General features: G+C 35.8%; 1 protein-coding gene across 1 annotated transcript in view; it reads right to left on the bottom strand.

Moving 5' to 3' along the window:
* The window catches only part of BRWD3 (bromodomain and WD repeat domain containing 3), a 132,500-nt gene that overhangs the window by 44,953 nt on the left and 67,384 nt on the right, over positions 1-20,163 (bottom strand). The window contains exons 15-25 of the mRNA XM_066248791.1: positions 17,493-17,627; positions 16,336-16,464; positions 15,201-15,426; positions 13,510-13,677; positions 11,660-11,843; positions 9,642-9,735; positions 7,311-7,460; positions 5,789-5,865; positions 5,038-5,206; positions 2,585-2,698; positions 262-369 (exon numbers count right to left, since the gene is read on the bottom strand). Of these exons, the coding sequence (XP_066104888.1) occupies positions 262-369; positions 2,585-2,698; positions 5,038-5,206; positions 5,789-5,865; positions 7,311-7,460; positions 9,642-9,735; positions 11,660-11,843; positions 13,510-13,677; positions 15,201-15,426; positions 16,336-16,464; positions 17,493-17,627 (1,554 nt within the window). The remainder of the gene's footprint in view (positions 1-261; positions 370-2,584; positions 2,699-5,037; positions 5,207-5,788; positions 5,866-7,310; positions 7,461-9,641; positions 9,736-11,659; positions 11,844-13,509; positions 13,678-15,200; positions 15,427-16,335; positions 16,465-17,492; positions 17,628-20,163) is intronic.

Genomic DNA, 20,163 nt, shown 5'->3' with positions numbered 1-20,163 from the left:
GCTTTGCTCCAATTACAGAATGGTATACAATGAAGCTTGAAGGAAATTAGGTCAAATAATCAAGATAACAGGTGGCATACAAACTTTGGGGATCAAAAGATGACCCATAACACTCAGCTAGATAAGAGTATATAATAATTCCCTTGTCTTGGACATACAATCAACAGTAATATATGCATGCAACTGAGAAAAAAACCTGTGGGCAAGTAACTTCTTTCCCAAGCTACTTCAATTGCATAGCTAATGAAGTTGACAACTTACCCTGAGATCCATTTTATTCCATGGCTGTTTTTGTAAATTAACACTGTATATTTTTGATTTCCTTACAGCCCGCACATAAGCTTCGTGTCCTTGTCTAAAATAGATAAGCTAAAACAAAAAAAATGACAGGTATTAAACAGCAATATTGTATTTAACAACTCTATACATCCCATTATACCAAGGGGTCGAGAACCTATGGTTTGCAAGCCAGATGTGGCTGTTTTGATGGCTGCACCTGACTCGCAGACAAATCTATAATAAAAAAATAATAATGTTAAATATATAAAACATTCTCATGTATTATAATCCATTCATTTCCTACTGCTCATGTTCATGGTTGCGGGTGGCTGGAGCCAATCACAGCTGTCCTCCGGGACAACACCAAATTTTTATTGGATAATGCCTAAGGTACACGGGTCGTGTTATGGCTCTCACTGAATTACATTTTAAATTATGTGGCATTCATGACTCTCTCAGCCAAAAACATTCCCGACCCCTGGCACTATACACTCCCCTACAGATGTCCTCTGCCATTTACAACAAACATAATTATAATTTTTAAAAAGTTGTACAATAAATGTACTTGTCACCATCAAATAATGTTCATTTAGTACCCAACTGTAAGCATGTTTTTAAAAAATCCTTTACTATGTATTTATTCCTATACTGAACAAATAGAGAACAGTTGCATCAGATCATAAGAGTGCACATAACCTTATTTTGTTTTATAAAGTCTTCTAAAATTAATTCAAAATTATCCCCTTAGACTCCATAAAACAGGCAATAAAAAAGCAATCATAGTTATAAAATACCTCTCATAAGCTTTTTTTTTTAAATTCCATTGATTTGTGAAGGAAAGAGAGGAAAAGGAGGACACAGAAATAGAGACATAGAGAGAGAGAAGCATCAACTCCTCGCTCCACTCAGTTGTTCCATTTAGTGTGCTCTCATTGGTCACTTCTGGTATGTGCCCTGCCCCAGAATCAAACCTGCAACCTCAGCACTCTGAAATGATGCTCTTTTCACTGAGACACCCAGCAAGAGCTAAGTATTTTTTTTAATACAGCATTCATCAAAGCATGCTCTACTAAAATAACCATACAAATAAACATTACTCAAAAATCTAATGGCTACAAGAGACACTTGTGAAAAAATACATTTTAATAATATCAAAAGATAATCAGCAAGCAATAGCTTATTCATAAGATTACTTGATAGCCATCTCTGGTACAAGATATCAATAACAGGCAGTGATAGAAAGATAGAAATTTTTATTGGTTCCATATTTTTGAAAAATATGCAATGTTTTGTTCCTTCTTTTATTACAATGACAATATTGCATTCCTACTATGAGTCTTAAATTGAAAACTGTGAGTCACCATTTAATCACTCAAAAATAATTAGGCCCTGGCCGGTTGGCTCAGTGGTAGAGCGTGGGCCTGGCATGCAGAAGTCCCGGGTTTGATTCCCGGCCAGGGCACACAGGAGAGGCGCCCATCTGCCTCTCCACCCCTCCCCCTCTCCTTCCTCTCTGTCTCTCTATTCTCCTCCCGCAGTGAGGCTCCATTGGAGCAAAGATGGCCCGGGCACTGGGGATGGCTCCTTGGCCTCTGCCCCAGGCACTAGAAGTGACTCTGGTCACGACAGAGCAATGCCCCGGAGGGGCAGAGCATCGTCCCCTGGTGGGCAGAGCGTCGCCCCCTGGTGGGCATGCCAGGTAGATCCCGGTCGGGCGCATGCGGGAGTCTGTCTGACTGTCTCTCCCCGTTTCCAGCTTCATAAAAATACAAAAAAAAAAAAAATTAGTTACTGTATCAGACTACACATGCCAATCAGAGCTCAAACATTATGTTACCATAATTTTCATAATAAAATTATATTATCCAATCATAGTTTTGGTAGGAAGGCATTGTTTGTGAAATGACATAGCCCTAATCATCAGAAAAAATAACTAGTTTCTAGTATATTTTCTAAGTTGAGAATGAACTTCTTTTAAAAAAAAATCAGAACTTGAATTAAGACTCAAAATATCACTTAATTCTACTAAGCTGCAATTAAGATAAAAATACAGACAGTTATTGTCATAATTTCACAAGCCAATCAATGTTCGCGGAGCATCCTCTCTACTGAAGGCTCTGTGGATACTGAAGGATACAGAGGTCAAGATTCAGTCACTGTGCGCAAGAAATATATAATTGATCAGAGCAGCTAAGACAGTGTACACATATTTATAATATAATTGAGAATATGAATGTCATAAGACTAATTAAAGTGAGTACTCTTGAGGTTCTAAGAGAAAAAGGTTGTAACAGGTAATAACTACCTCATCTCCCATCTGTGGGACAAATGGGGATCGTCGGGGAATAGTATCCAAGATCCACTGAGGGGCAAACCATTCTTCATTGGGCTCACCTGCCATAGAAACCAGTCCTCCTTTCTAAAATATAGTTCACAAATACATAAACAGTAAGTATAGGAATGAAATAAAAATTAACAAGCAGAGTATGTTAACATTAGGTTTTAACCTATTTTAAACATTTCCTGTACCAATTAATTATACACAATCTGTATGCCAATAAAATATTCAAGTGAGTTCTTGACATGTTTAGTTTTTTCTGACAGAAGAACAGGACACTATAAACATAGTGTTACCTTAATAAATTTAAGAAAAACTTAAAAAATAAAGAAAAAAGGTACATAAACTTTTTTTAAATAAAGCTACCATTGTTTTAAGACTTGCTTTTTATGGTAGAAAGAAAAATACATGACATACTATCAAAAATCACAAATTTTACTCTTCATGTCTCTAGACCAGTGGTTCTCAACCTGTGGGTCGCGACCCCGGTGGGGGTCGAACAACCAAAACACAGGGGTCACCTAAAGCCATCGGAAATACATTATTTTATTTAAAAATGTATTGTATAATAAATATGTATTTTCCGATGGCTTTAGGCGACCCCTGTGTTTTAGTCATTCGACCCCCGCCAGGGTCGCGACCCACAGGTTGAAAACCGCTGCTCTAGACTAACACATGAATCCAAAAACAAGCCACACAATAACTCTTTTACCAATAAAATGATGACAACAAAAAGCTAATTCTGTCTACTAAAGAAATGGGTTACAGAATGTCTACATAATAAATGTTTAAATTAATATTCAAGAAACTATTCAAAGAACTATGTGAATTCTTTATAACATATAAATGCTATTGTAGTGGGGAAAAGAACAAGGTGAAATTAAAGCCATATAAAAAACTGAAGAGCTCTACTCAACTTATCATACCCTTTCATTTTATAAGTCAAAAATGTATTGATGCCTGATTAGTAATGGTGCAGTGTATAGAGCGTTGACCTGGGATGCTGAGGTCCCAGGTTCAATACCCTAAGGAGGTCGCTGGCTTAAGAGTGGGATCATTGACATGACCCCATGGTCACTTATTGAGCCCACGGTTGCTGGCTTGGGCAAAGGGTCACTGGCTTGGCTGGAGGCCCCCAGCCAAGGCACATATGAGAAACAAATAATGAGGAACTAAAGTGAAGCAACTATGAGTCGATACTTCTCACAAGCCCATCTTCTCTCTCTATAAAATCAATAAATAAAATCTTTAAAAATATGTATAGAAAAAAAAACTGGTGACATGATACAAATAACACTTTTATACTTCATTGCTTATTATTTAAAGCTCTACTGCATTTTAAGAAACAATCATGAATATATTTTAACTTAGTAACAATTAAAATAATGAAGATATTCTAGGCTCTATTTTTTTTTTTTTTGTATTTTTCCAAAGCCAGAAATGGGGAGGCAGTCAGACAGACTCCCACATGCACCCGACTGGGATCCAACCGGCACGCCCACCAGGGGGTGATGCTCTGCCCCTCCGGGGCATCGCTCTGTTGCGACCAGAGCCACTCTAGAGCCTGAGGCAGAGGCCACAGAACCATCCTCAGTGCCCGGACCAACTTTGCTCCAATGGAGCCTTGGCTGCGGGAGGGGAAGAGAGAGACAGAGAGGAAGGAGAGGGGGAGGGATGGAGAAGCAGATGGGTGCTTCTCCTGTGTGCCCTGCCTGGGAATTGAACCCAGGACTCCTGTACGCCAGGCCAACACTCTACCACTGAGCCAACCAGCTAGGGCCAGGCTCTACTTTTGATAACAAAAAAATTTAAAATTCTTTCCATTTTATACTCATTTAAAATAATCTTTCTTTCTTTCTTTCTTTCTTTCTTTCTTTCTTTCTTTCTTTCTTTCTTTCTTTCTTTCTTTCTCTCTCCCTCTTTCTTTCTTTCTTTCTTTCTTTCTTTCTTTCTTTCTTTCTTTCTTTCTTTTTTTTTTGCAACAGAGAGAGAGGGACAGACAGACAGGAAAGGAGATGAGAAGCATCAATTCTTCATTGTGACACCTTAGTAGTTCATTGATTGCTTTCACATATGCCCTGATGGGGTGGGGGGGGCGAGGGCTACAGCAGAGTTAGTGACACTTTGCTTAAGCACCTTGCTTAAGGCAGGGACTGAACCTTGGGCTCAAGCCAGTGACCTTAGGCTTCAAGCTGATGAGCCTGCACTCAGGCCGGTCACCTCGGGGTTTTGAACCTGGGTCCTCTGGGTCCCAGTCTGATGCTCTATTCACTGTGCCATCACCTGGTCAGGCTAAAATAATTTTTCTTACTTAGTTTCTCAGATAAAATGTTTTCTTTAGAGAAAAGTCAAGTATTGATGTTAAATATTCATGTTCCAAAGGTAATAACAGCAAGATTAACCTGTACAAATTTACAGACCTTCTTTCTAGTCTGTTTAGGTTTCTTGTGCCTTTCTTCAAGTGACTTCAAATTCTCTTCTTCAGAGCTGCTATATATTTTCCGTGTTGCCTGTCTGGTTTGTCTTTTTGGAGGTTGCAAATTTATTCCAGCATCAGCTGTCCAATCAGAATATTCACTTGATGAATCACTGTAAGTAAATCAAAATGATGAATAAGTCTAAAAAAGGAATAGTTTTGCCTTATAGTTGAAAGATAATCATTTTATAATCATACAGTATTATAAGTGACATGGTTTGATTCCACTCTAATTGAAGAGAAAAAAATATCAGTATAAATTTTGATCGTCACCTAAGTGATTTTAATGAAAAGATTCTTGGATAAATTATAACTAAGTTTCCCATAACAGAATTTAAAATAAAAAATTCAAGTCTGAATTCCAAACACTTAATTAAAAAAGATGATTCTTTTCACTGGGAATGATTAAACATAGTTGTTTTAAATGGAAATAAATAACTTCAGCCTGCCAAAATGTAGAACCTCAGATTTACAAAGGATCTTATTTTGCAGATGAGGGAACCAAAGCCCCTAGTAACCCGCCCAAAAAGACATTGGGTAGGCAGGATAAAACGGTGGGTCCTCAGGCTTCCAATCCAGGACTCTTTCTACTATAAAAGACTATTTTAGTTCTAGTCTTACCAAATGCCTACAAGAATATAATCATACATTAGAACCATCAAATAATTTTGACCAGTCAAAACCATGAAAGCTACCTGGAAGAACTTTCACTTTGCCATTCAACAACAGGATCCTCTACAGAAGCATCACTTGTGCCAACCGTTTCATCCTCCTGAAAAAAAGAGCCAGCAATTGAGACACGTGGTTTTTAAATGGCATATTATTGATGAGCACACACTACTTGTTTTATAACAAATTTTGTATCCCTCCAAAAAATTGCTCTAGTCAAAATGTAGATAATCACTTTCTGCATTTATCTGTGACTCACAATTAAGGTTACCAGGTATTTAAAATTATCTTTCATTATTTGAAAGACTGAATAGACTCTTTATGACTCTCAAATATAACCCTCTTAAATGTGGTGGCGATGTGGATAGAGCATAGGCCTGCGACGCTGAGGACCCAGGTTTGAAATTCTGAAGTCACCGGCTTGAGCAAGGGGTCACTGGTTCAGCTGAAGCCCCCGGTCAAAGTACATATAAGAAGCAATCAGTAAACAACTAAGGTGCTGCAACTATAAATCAATGCTTCTAACTCTCTGCCTTCTTGACTGTCTGTCCCTCTCTCTTTCTCTCTCTCTCTCTCAAAAAAAAAAAGCACTACAAAATTCTACCATGTTAATATACTTATCCTTCATAAAAAATTAATTTTTCATTATATAAAATCTCAAACATACCAAACTAGAGGGAATAGACAAATGTTGTTTTATCTATTTCCTCACCAACTCCCTCATATCCCAACGGTTATTTTAAAGTAAGTCTGGACCAAAAGCATTTTAACTATAAATATTTATTAAGATTAGGATTCTTTTTAAAAACACAAGCACAATACTATTATTACATTAAAAGGGCAACATTAATTATTTTATACATGATCATTCTTTCCAGATCAAGATTTTCATGTGTGAGGAGGAAAGGAACATCATTGATAAGAGTTAAAATTTTGTAAGTAGTAGGACAATGAGGTACTATACACTGTCAATACATAATCGAGCCTTCGTTATTTATATAATGACTACAGTTAAGAGAACAAAAGGAAAGGACTGGAGAAGAGAATAACATGAAGAAAATAACTGTTATATTTTTTTATTTAATGAACAAGGTAGGTCTGAGAAATATCATCACTTACTAATAATGTCCATGATTGGTGAAGTCAACAATAACAGAAAATGTGTACATTCTGCTGATGACACAGCCAAGCAGCTCTGGGGCTGTATAACTAGTATTCACTATTTATATTCCACTTCTTTCCATTTCTAGGCACATTTCGCCTCACCTTTTCCTCACTGTCCCAAAGCCAAACACTGTCCTTTTGCTGCCATGTTTGATATCCTCAACCAAGACAGTATCTTAGGCACAAATCAGAAAAGATAGCTAAAATAATCAATATAATCTTCAAATTTGTCTATGGTATGCCTTATTAATTAATAATCTTCTTAAAAGAAAATAATTAAAATAATTTTGTATTAAAGAAGTAACCCTTCAAAGTAAACCCAAAGTGAAAGTACTAACTGGAAAACAAAACAAACATTGCATTGACTAAAAGCAGGTAGCTCACCTCCGAGGAGCTGTCTGAATCTTCCTGTACACTTGCATTGTGACACGGTACTTGTGAATTATGCTCTATGTTGGACCGAGTTTGGTAAGTATGCTGACGCTTACGCTGTGTCCTTCTTAAAGACCGCCCACAGCTAGGCTGATAATCATTCTGTAAAACAGATTTTTAAAAAATGAAAGCCTGACTGAAAATACATAAATGGAGATATATAAAGCAAATAAAATGGGTGGGGGTGATAAGGGAGTAGAGGTAAAGAAGAAAAATAAATATCCCCAAATAAAATTAAGACATAAATATATTTATACTAAATATTTAACCCGATTTCCATTAATATTAATTACTTTCTTATTTTGAAAATTTTGTGATCAATTTAAAAACAGTACTGAAAGTTTGGGCTGCAAGAATTTGCTCAATCAGAATTTACATTACTCACTATTTATTACAGGATGAAGCAAGATATTGATGTCATATCTATATACAAGTAATTTTAATATAACATGTAATTCTTCAGTTCTATGCTAAACTACATTTAGGCCCTGGCTGGTTAGCTCTGGTAGAGCATCGGCCTGGCATGTGGAAGTCCCAGGTTTGATTCCTGGCCAGGGCACACAGGAGAGGCACCCATCTGCTTCTCCACCCTTTACTCTCTCCTTTCTTTCTATCTCGCTCTTCCCCTCCTGCAGCCAAGGCTCCACAGGAGCAAAGTTGGCCCAGGCACTGAGAATCGCTCCATGGCCTCCTCAGGCGCTAGAATGGCTCTGATTGCGGCAGAGCGACGTCCCAGATGGGCAGAACATCGCCCCCTGGTGGACATGCCAGGCGGATCCCAGTCGGGCTCATGCAGGAGCTTGTTTGACTGCCTCCCTACTTCTCACTTCAGAAAAATACAAAGTCAGCTAAAATGTAAAATAAAACTATTTTATTCTAATCTTTATAAATATAAAATATTACTGATATGCCATGTCAAAGCTATAACCCTGCTATTCCATCAGGACTAAACATATTTATAAGTTTTATAAAATAGTATAGAAGGCCAGTTTCTTATATTTAGATATTTCTCATTCTCTATAAATAAAAATGTTTTATAGACCCAACTAACTCTACTAGTCTCAGACAAGTCTGAGATTTGACAAATGAACTTAGCAAGAGAAAAGAATATAAATTATGGATGAGTCACTCAAACCTCTGAGAAAATAATCTTATCAGAGAACAGCAAATAAGCTAACAAGATCTTAAAATGATCTAAGACTTCTTAGAGATATTTTTATAATAGTTACCCAAATTGTGTACTATATCGATACTTAAAAAAAAAAAGAACACGTAAAAAAAGAACAAAGCAGCCCTGGCCGGTTGGCTCAGTGGTGGAGCGTCGGCCTGGCGTGCGGAGGTCCCGGGTTCGATTCCCGGCCAGGGCACACAGGAGAGGTGCCCATCTGCTTCTCCACCCCTCCCCCTCTCCTTCCTCTCTGTCTCTCTCTTCCCCTCCAGCAGCCGGGGCTCCATTGGAGCAGGGATGGCTCCTTGGCCTCTGCCCCGAGGCGCTGGAGTGGCTCTGGTCATGGCAGGGCGACGCCCTGGAGGGGCAGAGCGTCGCCCCCTGGTGGGCGTGCTGGGTGGATCCCGGTCCGGCGCATGCGGGGGTCTGTCTGACTGTCTCTCCCTGTTTCTAGCTTCAGAAAAATGCAAAAGGAAAAAAAAACAAAAACAAAAAAAACAAGAACAAAGCATCCATTGCATAGATTTCTTTAATAAAATTGGAATTATCATCTGCATAGGGTAGGTGTCAGTAAACGTTCCTATAAAGGGCCAGGGTATATATCTTTGGCTTTACATGTTATATGACCTCTGTTGAAACTACTTGGCTTTCCACAGTGTGAAAGCAGCCATAGATAATATATAAATGAATGAGTATGGCTGGGTTCCAATAAAATTTTATTAACAAGTACAGGCAGTAGTCCAGATTTATCCCATGGGCAGTAGTAGTTTGCCAACCTTTGCCCTAGGATACCTGAGCATTTGTTTTACATTATGATTGGTGATCAGGCAGTCCTTTTAAAGTTCTTCTTTAAACATATAAAAATGGTATTTTAATACAAATAACCTATACCTACAAAGATGATATGTTCTAGATTTTTTAGGACAATCCTGACTTAGTATAATTTTATCCTTATTAATAACCATATATCTCAATTCGGAGTTCAAAAAATAAGTTCCTTATATGCAAATATCTTTCAAAATAGTCCCTTAATACATAACTACACCTTTCAAAAACCTAGGATCTGTACATATTAGAAAGTAGTGTATCCCAAAGGACTGTAAAACTAAACTCACCCTTTGGGTAGCATAAGATGGCTTTTTCTTCTTTTCAACTGTATAAAGACTGATTTCTATGTCACCTTTTGCAGTTCTACATTCTTCTTGAACCCTAATAAAAAAAAGGTCAAAGTAACAAAAAACCATCAAAAAGCAAACTGACAGATTAAGCCAGATAACGAAAATACTTCAAATTGTAAATTTTTCCATTTTAACCATTTTCCTGTGTACAATTCAGTAGTATTAACAACATTTACAATGTTGTATAACCATCACCAATATTTCCAAAACTTGTTCATCAATCCAAACATAAACTCTGTAACCATTAAGCAATAACTCTCTATTTCTCCTTTCATCAGGCCTGTTAACCTCTAATCCATTTCATGTATCTACAAATTTGTCTATTCTAGATATTTAAGTTGAATCATATGTTATTTGTCCTCTTGTGTCTGGCTTATTTCACTTAGCATAATGTCCTCAATGTTGTAGAAGGAATCAGAACTTCATTCCTTTTTCATGGCTCAATAATATACTGTACGTATACATATACATATATTTTACAAATGTCTGATTTGTTGATAGTCACTTGAGTTATTGCTACTGTTTAGATACTCTGAATAAATGCTGCAATGAACACTGCCATGCAATGTTTATTTGAGTCCCTCCTTTAATTCTAATTTTAATATTTAATAAACAATTATTTCAAATTGCTCTATTGCCAGAGGGTAGCATTCAGTTTATAATTTTCACTATGTCTCCTTTTTTCTTAGCCATCCTCAGTGCCCAGGCCAACTTTGCTCCAATGGAGCCTTGGCTGCGGGAGGAAAAGAGCGAGACAGAAAGAAGGGAGAGAGGAAAGTTTGGAGAAGCAGATGAGTGCTTCTCCTCTGTATCCTGGGTGAGAATTGAACCCAGGACTTCCACACGCTGGACTGATGCTCTACCACTGAGCCAGCTAGCCAAGGCTATAAAATAAATGTTACATGTTCCCGTCAATGTCCTTTCTCTTTTAAAAATCTACTTCTGGTAGCTATGTATTATATGGAGTTGGTATTATAGCAAATGTTAGAGTTTACATAAATGATAGGGATTCTTCTTTTATTTTTACATCGATTGATGTAGTTGCTGTGGCAAACAGTATGGAGTTTCCTCAAAAAAGTAAAAACGGAATTTCCTTATAACCCAGCAATTCAACTTCTGGGAATATATGCGAAGAAACCCAAAACACTCATTCAGAAGAATATATGCACCTCATGTTCATTGCAACGTTATTTACAAAAACCAAAATTTAGAAGAGCCCAACATTCCCAGCAGTAGATTAGTAGATAAAAAAGCTGTGCTACATTTACACAATAGAATACTACTCAACTGTTTTAAAAAAAGGGAAGTTTACCCTTTGCAATATGATGGATGAACTTGTAAAATATTATGTTAAGTGAAATAGCTCAATCAGAGAAAGACAAATACCATATGATTTTAATTACATGTGAAATCTAATGAACATAAAGGACAGGTATTCTATGTTTGAAATTTATCCTAACAAAACCCTTTCATCTTCCAAATAAGTGTACTTAAATGACATTTAAATACACCCTAAGCACTTGGGTCTATAATATATCTATTTGCACTTCCAAACCACTCCAATATCAAGTTGATAGCATTCTCATAATCACTGATGAATTTTGGATCCATATATCACTGACATATTTAATTATACATGATCTCATGTTTTTAGTTAATAGTATTTATATTTTTATAATCTAACCTACACTATAAACTCATGGCAGACAAAGGTTATGATTTTCATTTTTCATTATTCAACACAAAGCTAAACAAATTCAAAACAATCATTAAATAATTGTTACAGAATAAACTATCTGAAATAATGTTGAAAAATTAATGCACAACTTAGCTAGATTAAAAAAAAACTACTTTAGTTATTAGGCTAACAAAGAATATTTTGATTTACTTACCAAAAACAATCAAAAACAAACAGGGCTCCTTATTTTCTTTTGAATGTTACCTTATTGACTCACCTACTAACTCCAAGATTTAGTTCATTTACTACCACTCTTCTGCTCCATGCCATGAGATCTCGTTCAGTGGCTATCTGGCTCCGAAGAGCATTGTTATGCATTTGACGGACACCTTCAATTTGACCACTACGTCGAAGCCCAATATTTGGAGAAGATGGCATGTCCATATTTGGACTTCTCCGAGCTAAAACAAAAACACAGAAACTTTTCCAGATCAGGGCTCTAAATAGGAGATTCCACACAATACTTCTGGACAACATTGACATCTCTTTGTTGTAAATTTTCTGGGTTTTTATAGTTTCATAAATGACGCAGGCATTTAATAAATGTATTTAAAAAGTATATTTGGACCTGGCCAGTTGGCTCAGCGGTAGAGCGTCAGCCTGGCGTGCGGGGGACCCGGGTTCGATTCCCGGTCAGGGCACATAGGAGAAGCGCCTATCTGCTTCTCCACCCCCTCCCCTCCTTCCTCTCTGTCTCTCTCTTCCCCTCCCGCAGCCAAGGCTCCATTGGAGCAAAGATGGCCCAGGCGCTGGGGATGGCTCCTTGGCCTCTGCCCCAGGCGCTAGAGTGGCTCTGGTAGCGGCAGAGCAACGCCCCGGAGGGGCAGAGCATCGCCCCCTGGTGGGCGTGCCGGGTGGATCCCGGTCGGGCGCATGCGGGGAGTCTGTCTGACTGTCTCTCCCCATTTCCAGCTTTGGAAAAAAAAAATAATAAAAATAAATAAATAAAAAGTATATTTAACACAATTCTTTAGACTCTCAAATGCCTATTATCTATCTATTTGTACTAGCTCAGAAAGCAGCTTCTTAATCTAAATTCTATATTTAGGCCATCAAACAACTCTTAATAAAGCTTCAATAAGGTTTTCAATAATAATAAACCAAAAATGGAAACTGAAATAGTCAACTGGTAAAATACACACCAGAAAACTCAAAACAAATGAACACTGCAAACAGAACTGGATGGGGTCTCTATGACTAAATGGCATTTTAGATTAATTCAAAGACACCTAGTAAAAGTAGTTGCTTCTTTTGAGCAGTTTCAGTTACATATGGTCAGCCATGGTCTGAAAATATTAAATGGAAAAATTCCAGAAATAAATAATTCATAACTTTTGAATTTGCATGATTCTAAGTGGTATGATGAAACCTTGAACTGGCCCATTCTGTCCCTGTGGGGCAGGAATCATCCCTTAGTTCAACTTATCCATGCTGTATATATTGCCCACCAGTCAGTCACTTATGGACTGTCTAGGCTATTAGATCAGTTATCAGAGAGAGAGAGATCATAATCATGTATCTTTTATTATGGTATACTGTTATAGTTACTCTATTTTATTAGTTGTTATTAATCTCTTGCTGTGCCTAATTTATAACTTAAAAATTATCATATGTATATATATATATATATATATATATATATATATATATATATATACAGGAAAAAGAAAACAGTATATATATCAGTACTATCTGCAGTTTTAAGTTTTAGGCATCCACTGAGGATCTTGCAACCTATCATGTGCAGATTGGGGGCAGGACAACTACTGCATGTTAAAATTCTTAAAAGATGCTAAGTATTTGAGCCACAAATGATAATGAGATTATGGCACCATAATATATCTGTCATTATAATAGTAAATTAATAAAAATATTTTTCTGTAACTGAAAAAATATTTAAAAATAGGTATCACCTGTTATAACACTCCCCCCAAAAAACACCCCAAAGCTTTTTATATACAAGCCTAAATGCTTCTCACATGCAATTACTTGCTATAAGTAAAATAATTAAAACACATTTAACATACTTTTGCAAATGTACACACACACACACACACACACACTTACCACCATTTGCAGAATATGATCTATTAGCTGGAAAATGTGGAACATCTTCTTCATTAATCAATCTCAGATCTTGTTCTCGCTGTAGCTCCCTGATTATTCCATCAAGAATGCTTTCATCTTGGTCACTGGTTTGTTGCCCAATTACCTGCTCTACCACTTCACCATCACCTGATGAGACCAAAGATATAAAGCCACATTTATATCCTAAATAGAGTAAAAACAAGCTTAATATAGAAATTTCTAGACAATTTAAAAAACAGGATTAATATGAGAACAAAACATGTGTCAAACACTTTTAAAAGACTTTAAAAATTCTTGGTATGTCACCTTGACTTAACCAATGTCCCCAAATTAGACATTGCTGTGAAAGTTTTCTCATCTTAAAGAATAATTACTAAATTAGTAATTTAAAAATAAATTCTACCTATTGAATATTCTAAGCTAAAAGTTGGGAGCAGAGATTTGAGTAAGGTTTAAGGAAGTTCAACCACAGATACCTAAAATGTTTTGCATCTTTCATTCATGAGAATTTCCTTTGTGAACGAAATCAAATTGTGGTCTTTCCAATACTGTCTTTTTTGATAACACCTTTTATTTCTATGATCTTTTTCTTTCGTAAGTACATTTTAGAACTGTTTTCAATTTATCCTCTAATCAGATTAAATGGTACCTAATAGAGTAGCGATGTGATGATCGAATCTTACAGGAAATTAAGTGTGATGAATTACAGATTTTTTCTTATTTAGATATTTTAGTTTTGTTCCCTAGTTAATTTTCATGCTTCTCCTCCTTGTTTAAGAAATAGCATTTCATCAAAGTAACCATTAATACTGGGTAACACCATTTCATTATTTTACAAATTTTTATAAGAAACATCATAAAAAGACATGCAACATTTCATTCTATACAGGTCAATTCAACTCTGAATGCCCTGGCAAGAAATCATTTGCAAGTCAATAACTTACTAGCTTCTATCTGGAAGAAAGCCTACATGTAACAAAGATATGAAGGCATTCTGGTGTGGGATGGCGGGGGCAGGGTGGAAAAAGCAGTATACATAAGTAAATATGCTAATCAGAAGAATTGCTTTGATAGAGTTTATTTCAATGTTTTATTCTACTATTCACCCATTATGCTTCATAACTGTTTCAACATTCTCTAAGATTGAGCGTTATTTAAGCACTTACAATCTGTCTCCCCAACACTCAATACCTTTTTGCTTTTCGAACATGAGAATAGGTAAATAGCCTTTTTCCAGTATGCGGTTCTAAAATATACTCTTCTTAGGTCCATTAATTATGGATTCTCAAATAACAATACTATAAGCAGTGCAATTTCATCTATTATAAAAGCTTGACACATTCAAGTTAGCACTTGTAACCATTACTATTATAGAAGTTAACAGTATAAACAACAGGGTCATACATAGGTTCAAGACACTGAGAAAGCAGGTCATTCTCTGCTTAAACATATTCTTGTTTGTCCTAACACTTTTATCTGTGTCTAGGTGAGATAAGCAATGTAAAAGTACTCTGTGGTAAGGTAAAGAGTACGAAGCAACTGAAATTTAATAGCAGTAGAATATATTATAATCTGCCAGACAGTTTCATAGGGGGCATATATCATAGAAAGAACAGCAGCAAGTATAATATTTTGCAAATATTTGAAATTTAATTTTGGAGATAACATACCATTAGCCACATATCCCAGCTGTGGTATAAGTTGTTCATCCTTACAATTTTCCCGTCCTGGTACTAGCCTTTGGAATTTTGTGGGATGAGGATTTCCATCGACATCCACCAAGAATGGGGGAGGCATGAGGTGAGGAGCTTGTTGGGTTTGTTCATCTAATACATAGTTGTTGGCATCACGGATAAGAGGTCGATAATCCGTGTGGAAGAACATCTGATCTGGAATCTTTATGACAGATGTTTAATATTTATGCCCACAAGGAATTTATAGATAAGTATTTATTTTCATTCCCAGACCACATGCATTTTTCAAATCAGACAATTTTTGCATTCTTTTTTATTCTTCCATGGCCATATGTTTCATCCAGGTAGACATGAATCACCTAGAGTGTAATCTCATCTTTTTTTCACAAAATCCTACAATCGGTATTACCTTCTGTTCCTAAATCATATTTCTCCAATTAGGATAAGAAGTAAAGCAACAACACAGTAGATAAAATTAGGTATTTTTATTTAAGTTGCAAAAATCATATAAACCTTTATAACTATTTTTCTTGCTTTTCCTTCCAATAAAGAGAGATGGAGTAAAATATTAACAATGAAGAGGTAAATATCAGTTGCCTAAAGACACTCATGGGTAATAGAAGTATTGAGCTGAACTTAGTGATTATGAATTCTCTCCCAACTATTTCAAATTCACAGCTAATAAAATTTAAGGAACTGATGAAATCATTCTCCAAAGTATTTTAATAAGATCAATAACAGATAAAGCAGCCAAGCAAGAAAATAAACACTCGATCACCAGCTTTTTATTCCCAATTTATGGTAAGTACAGGATGTAATCTAATAAAGTTGCCCTCCTATTATACCTGAAAGGTAGTATAGAGAATATGTTCCAAGTAAAAGGATTTCCTATTGAATTTCTCTATCTACATCATGCTATACATATCTTAATTACTATTAAGTGTTATATTCTGGTAGTGATAAAAAATTTTAACAAGAAAGGTGATTTTGTTATTTTATTATACCTAGTAACACATAATAACCCTTATTAACTAAAGACTTCAAAGAAAAATTATAAATTATGCAACCTAAAATTGAAGGTTTATAAGAAAAATTAAATATACTAACTAACCTTTTCGTAGTATTTACTGCATCCAAAACCAAAAAGCAGCAAATGCCCATGAGAATCTGTGCAGGCAAAATGATTTCCATCTGGTGAAAATTTACAATCAAACACTGCACCATGGCCTTGGCCTTCAATCTGAAATTTAGAAGAGTCATTTTAAGTCATCTTAAGAGGTAATTTTCAAATAATAGGTAGGCAATAGCTCCTGCTTGCTAATATCTTGAATTATGTGATGCAGAATTCCAATGTACTCTCTGATTTTTGTAGCCAGAACTCTAATGAAACAGTAAGCTCTAAAAAAAAACTAGGGAGAATAAAAATGCAATGAATGGTATCAAACATCACTAGCACTGTCATATTTCAAGAAGTACTAAACGAGTGACTAAGGAGACTTAAAAAAGATCTGAATATAACCAAATTTAAAAAAAGGCACTATCTCAGCAAAGTCTAAATATTATCTTCACAGCTTAAATTGTAATGCAAGTAAGCCTTAAAGTAACCATCCTTAAATTAAAGCATACAAATCAATTTTATTAACAAAAGATATCAATGCTCTGGATCTGTATGAAGCCTTATGAAAGGGAGCTCAAAGCCAGCACTTTAGAAATGTTTAGTCAGAACTGTTCAGAAAGGGGTACTGAAGATGAATGAGTAGTCCCATCATCACAGAAAGGTGCTCTACTAGGAGAAGAGATATCTCACTAGATTTTTACATGTTTTTTATGAAATATATAGTAACAGTATTTAGATTTCCAGTTTCACATTTGTCAAACAACTCCTTGATTACTAATAAGTCATATGATGTTCACCAGAGGCAGATTAAATACAGTCAACCGTTGTGATTCATAAATTAGGATGATAGTTTAAACATTAACCTTTTTGTGAGTTTGGTTAGTGTTAGCTCCAAAAGCTTTGTAAATTTGAATTTCTAGAATTTAGGTCTGGGACCAGTATTTGAAAAATGCTCACATCAAGATAACAGAGTCACCCTGAAAGGTATAGTTTTCTGCTGGCTTTACACTCAGGTCTTGAGTCATTCTCTGTTGCTGTGTAGATTTAAAAACAGATCACAAGAGGTTCTTTGGAACTAGGTATACTTGAATTACCAAGTTGTTATAAAAGAGAAGCCAGTTTTATATGAACTTAGCCCAATTTTTTCTTACCATGTTAAAATAATTCCGAATTTTGGTCCCCTGGTCAAGGTCCCAAATAAAGATGTTCCCATCATGGCCTGCTGAAAGTATGATCCTGTGATCAAATGGATGTGCTTCCAAAACAAATACTTCATCGTCATGGCCCTGTGATACAACCAATATTAAACATCAAAATAACCCCAAGTATCTGGTTTATTTGTTCAAAAGTTCTTGGGAGTGTGCCATCAATTTGATTCAGATTAATTCATACGCACCAACTTAACAGCATTTACAACATGGACACTACAATAAAAAGTAAGATTTCCTTCTATATTCAAGTGCTGATTTCATGAAGTATTCAATAGGCAGAAAACCTGAAAAAGTGTTTTAATAATATAGTTCACAACAGTTATAGTTCATTAGCTGGGCCCCTGAAGTAGAACTGATATTTCTAGGACTCTGTTATTTTTAAAAGAACACAGAAAATGTGACAAAGAGAATCACTCATTAATACCCAGTTATGCCATAGTGATAACAAACCTTCATTGTTCTTCATCCAGCAGTCTCTATTACTGGTTTTCAAATTGTATTTTAGGAAGTCCCCATCATACACTCAAACAACAAAATATAGTAGCTCTGCCCTTTATCCACTTTATAATTAAAACGTTCATTTAGTATACTCTCTGAAAAATGGGTTTGCTTCTAAAATTTTTGAAAACCAATGTGCTATGTATATGTTTCCCTTCTAATAAATCAATCATTAGCAGTATATAGAGATCTTAGATCAGAGACTTGCAAACAAACCTGCAGGCCAAATCCAGCTCCCAGATGTTTTTGTGCAGACAGCTTTGCAAGCTAATACTGGTTTTACATTTTTAAAAATGTTGTAAAAAGCAAAAACAGGAATATGCAACAGAGATGTTATATGGCCTGCAAAGGCTAAAATATTTACTATCTGGCCTCTAAAAGAAAAGAGTTTATCAATATCCGATTTAAACCATTGTTGATTTTCCTTAATTCCTGATTAGAGAGTACCATGATTCATAACAGGCGACAAGTCTTAGAAAAGAACATAGGACATACTGTAGTCACACTTCTCTTAGTAAAACATCAACACATCACACATCAGGAGCTCCTAAAAATTACTAGAATATTTTGAAAAAAAAAGTGCATCTTATTCCAAATCATTGTATAAAAAAAGAATATCCTGCCATATTACCATTATAAATAAAAATACAGCTTATTTAAAAATAACTGCAGATTGGCTCAAAAGGTGAAGTGTTAAAATGAAGAGGTAAAATCTTACTACAATATATATTGTTACAACTGAAAATTTACCAAAACACATTTCCCAGTAACTACTAAAAATTTTATTTCTTTGTTATAACAAAAATCTCTTCCTGAATAATTGATTTAACAAATACTTTCTCCGGTTCCAAACAGGTAAACAATAAAATTATTTTGTTAAACTCTAATGATACAACCACCTCTATGTAAAATGGGAAAAACAGGCTTTTAAATAGGGGATTTCATATTTTGGTTATATGCCTTAGGATAGGAAATAGTTATCGGATCATAGGGAACAAAACTTAGTCAAATTTAGTCATATCTTAAGATTTATCATTGGTTCTATTTTTATTTATTAAGCACATCACTATTTCTACCATTGCAATACAGATCCAAACTACTGTCATGACTCATCCTACCCTCAACTCCTATAGTACATACCAAAAGTCATTTTTATGTCCATTCCAATCTATTCTCCCTATTCTGTTATCTGAATTATATGGTATTTATCAAAAACAATAATTTACACACCATTCTTATGCTTTTAAACTCTTTAATGTTTCCTATTAGTCTTAGGACAAATCTCATAGGAGACCTTAAATGGTTTGCCCTTGTCCATTTTTCCAGACCTGGCTGATAACATTCTGTTTCTGCTTTCTGTGCTCTAGCCAAAAACTTCTTTCTGTCAACTCCCTTCTACTGCAGAACCTTTGTACATGCCTTTCCTTATTTCTGTAAGGATGTTACAACCTCATCACATATATACCTTATCAAATATTTATCGATTCCCTCACCATGTTGAGAAAGAAAATAAAAAAGGAAATATAGGATAGTGATAAACACTATGAAAAAAATAAAGCAAAATAAAGCCACTCTAGAGTGTTTGATCAAAGATGACCTTGTTAAAAAGGTGACATTTAGGCTGAAACCTGGGTAATTTCTATTTACCTTTCAAAGTTTAACTCAAACTTCACTTCCTGCCTGATCTGGCTGTGGTACAGTAGACAGAGTGTCGGATTGGGATGCAGAGGTCTCAGGTTCAAAACTCTGAGGTCACCAGCTTGAGCACAGGCTCACTAGCCTAATGTGGGATGAGACATGACCCTATGTTCATTGGCTTGAGCCCAAAGGTCACTGGCTAGAAGCCCAAGGTCGCTGGCTCAAGCAAGGGGTCACTTTCTCTGCGATAGCCCCCCACCCAGGTCAAGGCACATATGAGAATGTGTGAGAAGCAATCAATGAACTAAGAAGCTGCCACAAAGATCTGATGATACTTAATTCTCTCCCTTCCTGTCTATCTGTTCCTCTTTCTGTCTCTGTCACACACATACACACACACACCAAACAAAAACAAAACACACAACAAAAAACTGTACTTCCTTGGAAAATTTTCTTTGACCCTCCCAAACCAGGT

The sequence above is a fragment of the Saccopteryx bilineata genome, chromosome X (genome assembly GCF_036850765.1).
Source record: "Saccopteryx bilineata isolate mSacBil1 chromosome X, mSacBil1_pri_phased_curated, whole genome shotgun sequence".
Taxonomy (NCBI): domain Eukaryota; kingdom Metazoa; phylum Chordata; class Mammalia; order Chiroptera; family Emballonuridae; genus Saccopteryx; species Saccopteryx bilineata.
This window is presented reverse-complemented; position numbering and strand designations above follow the sequence as displayed.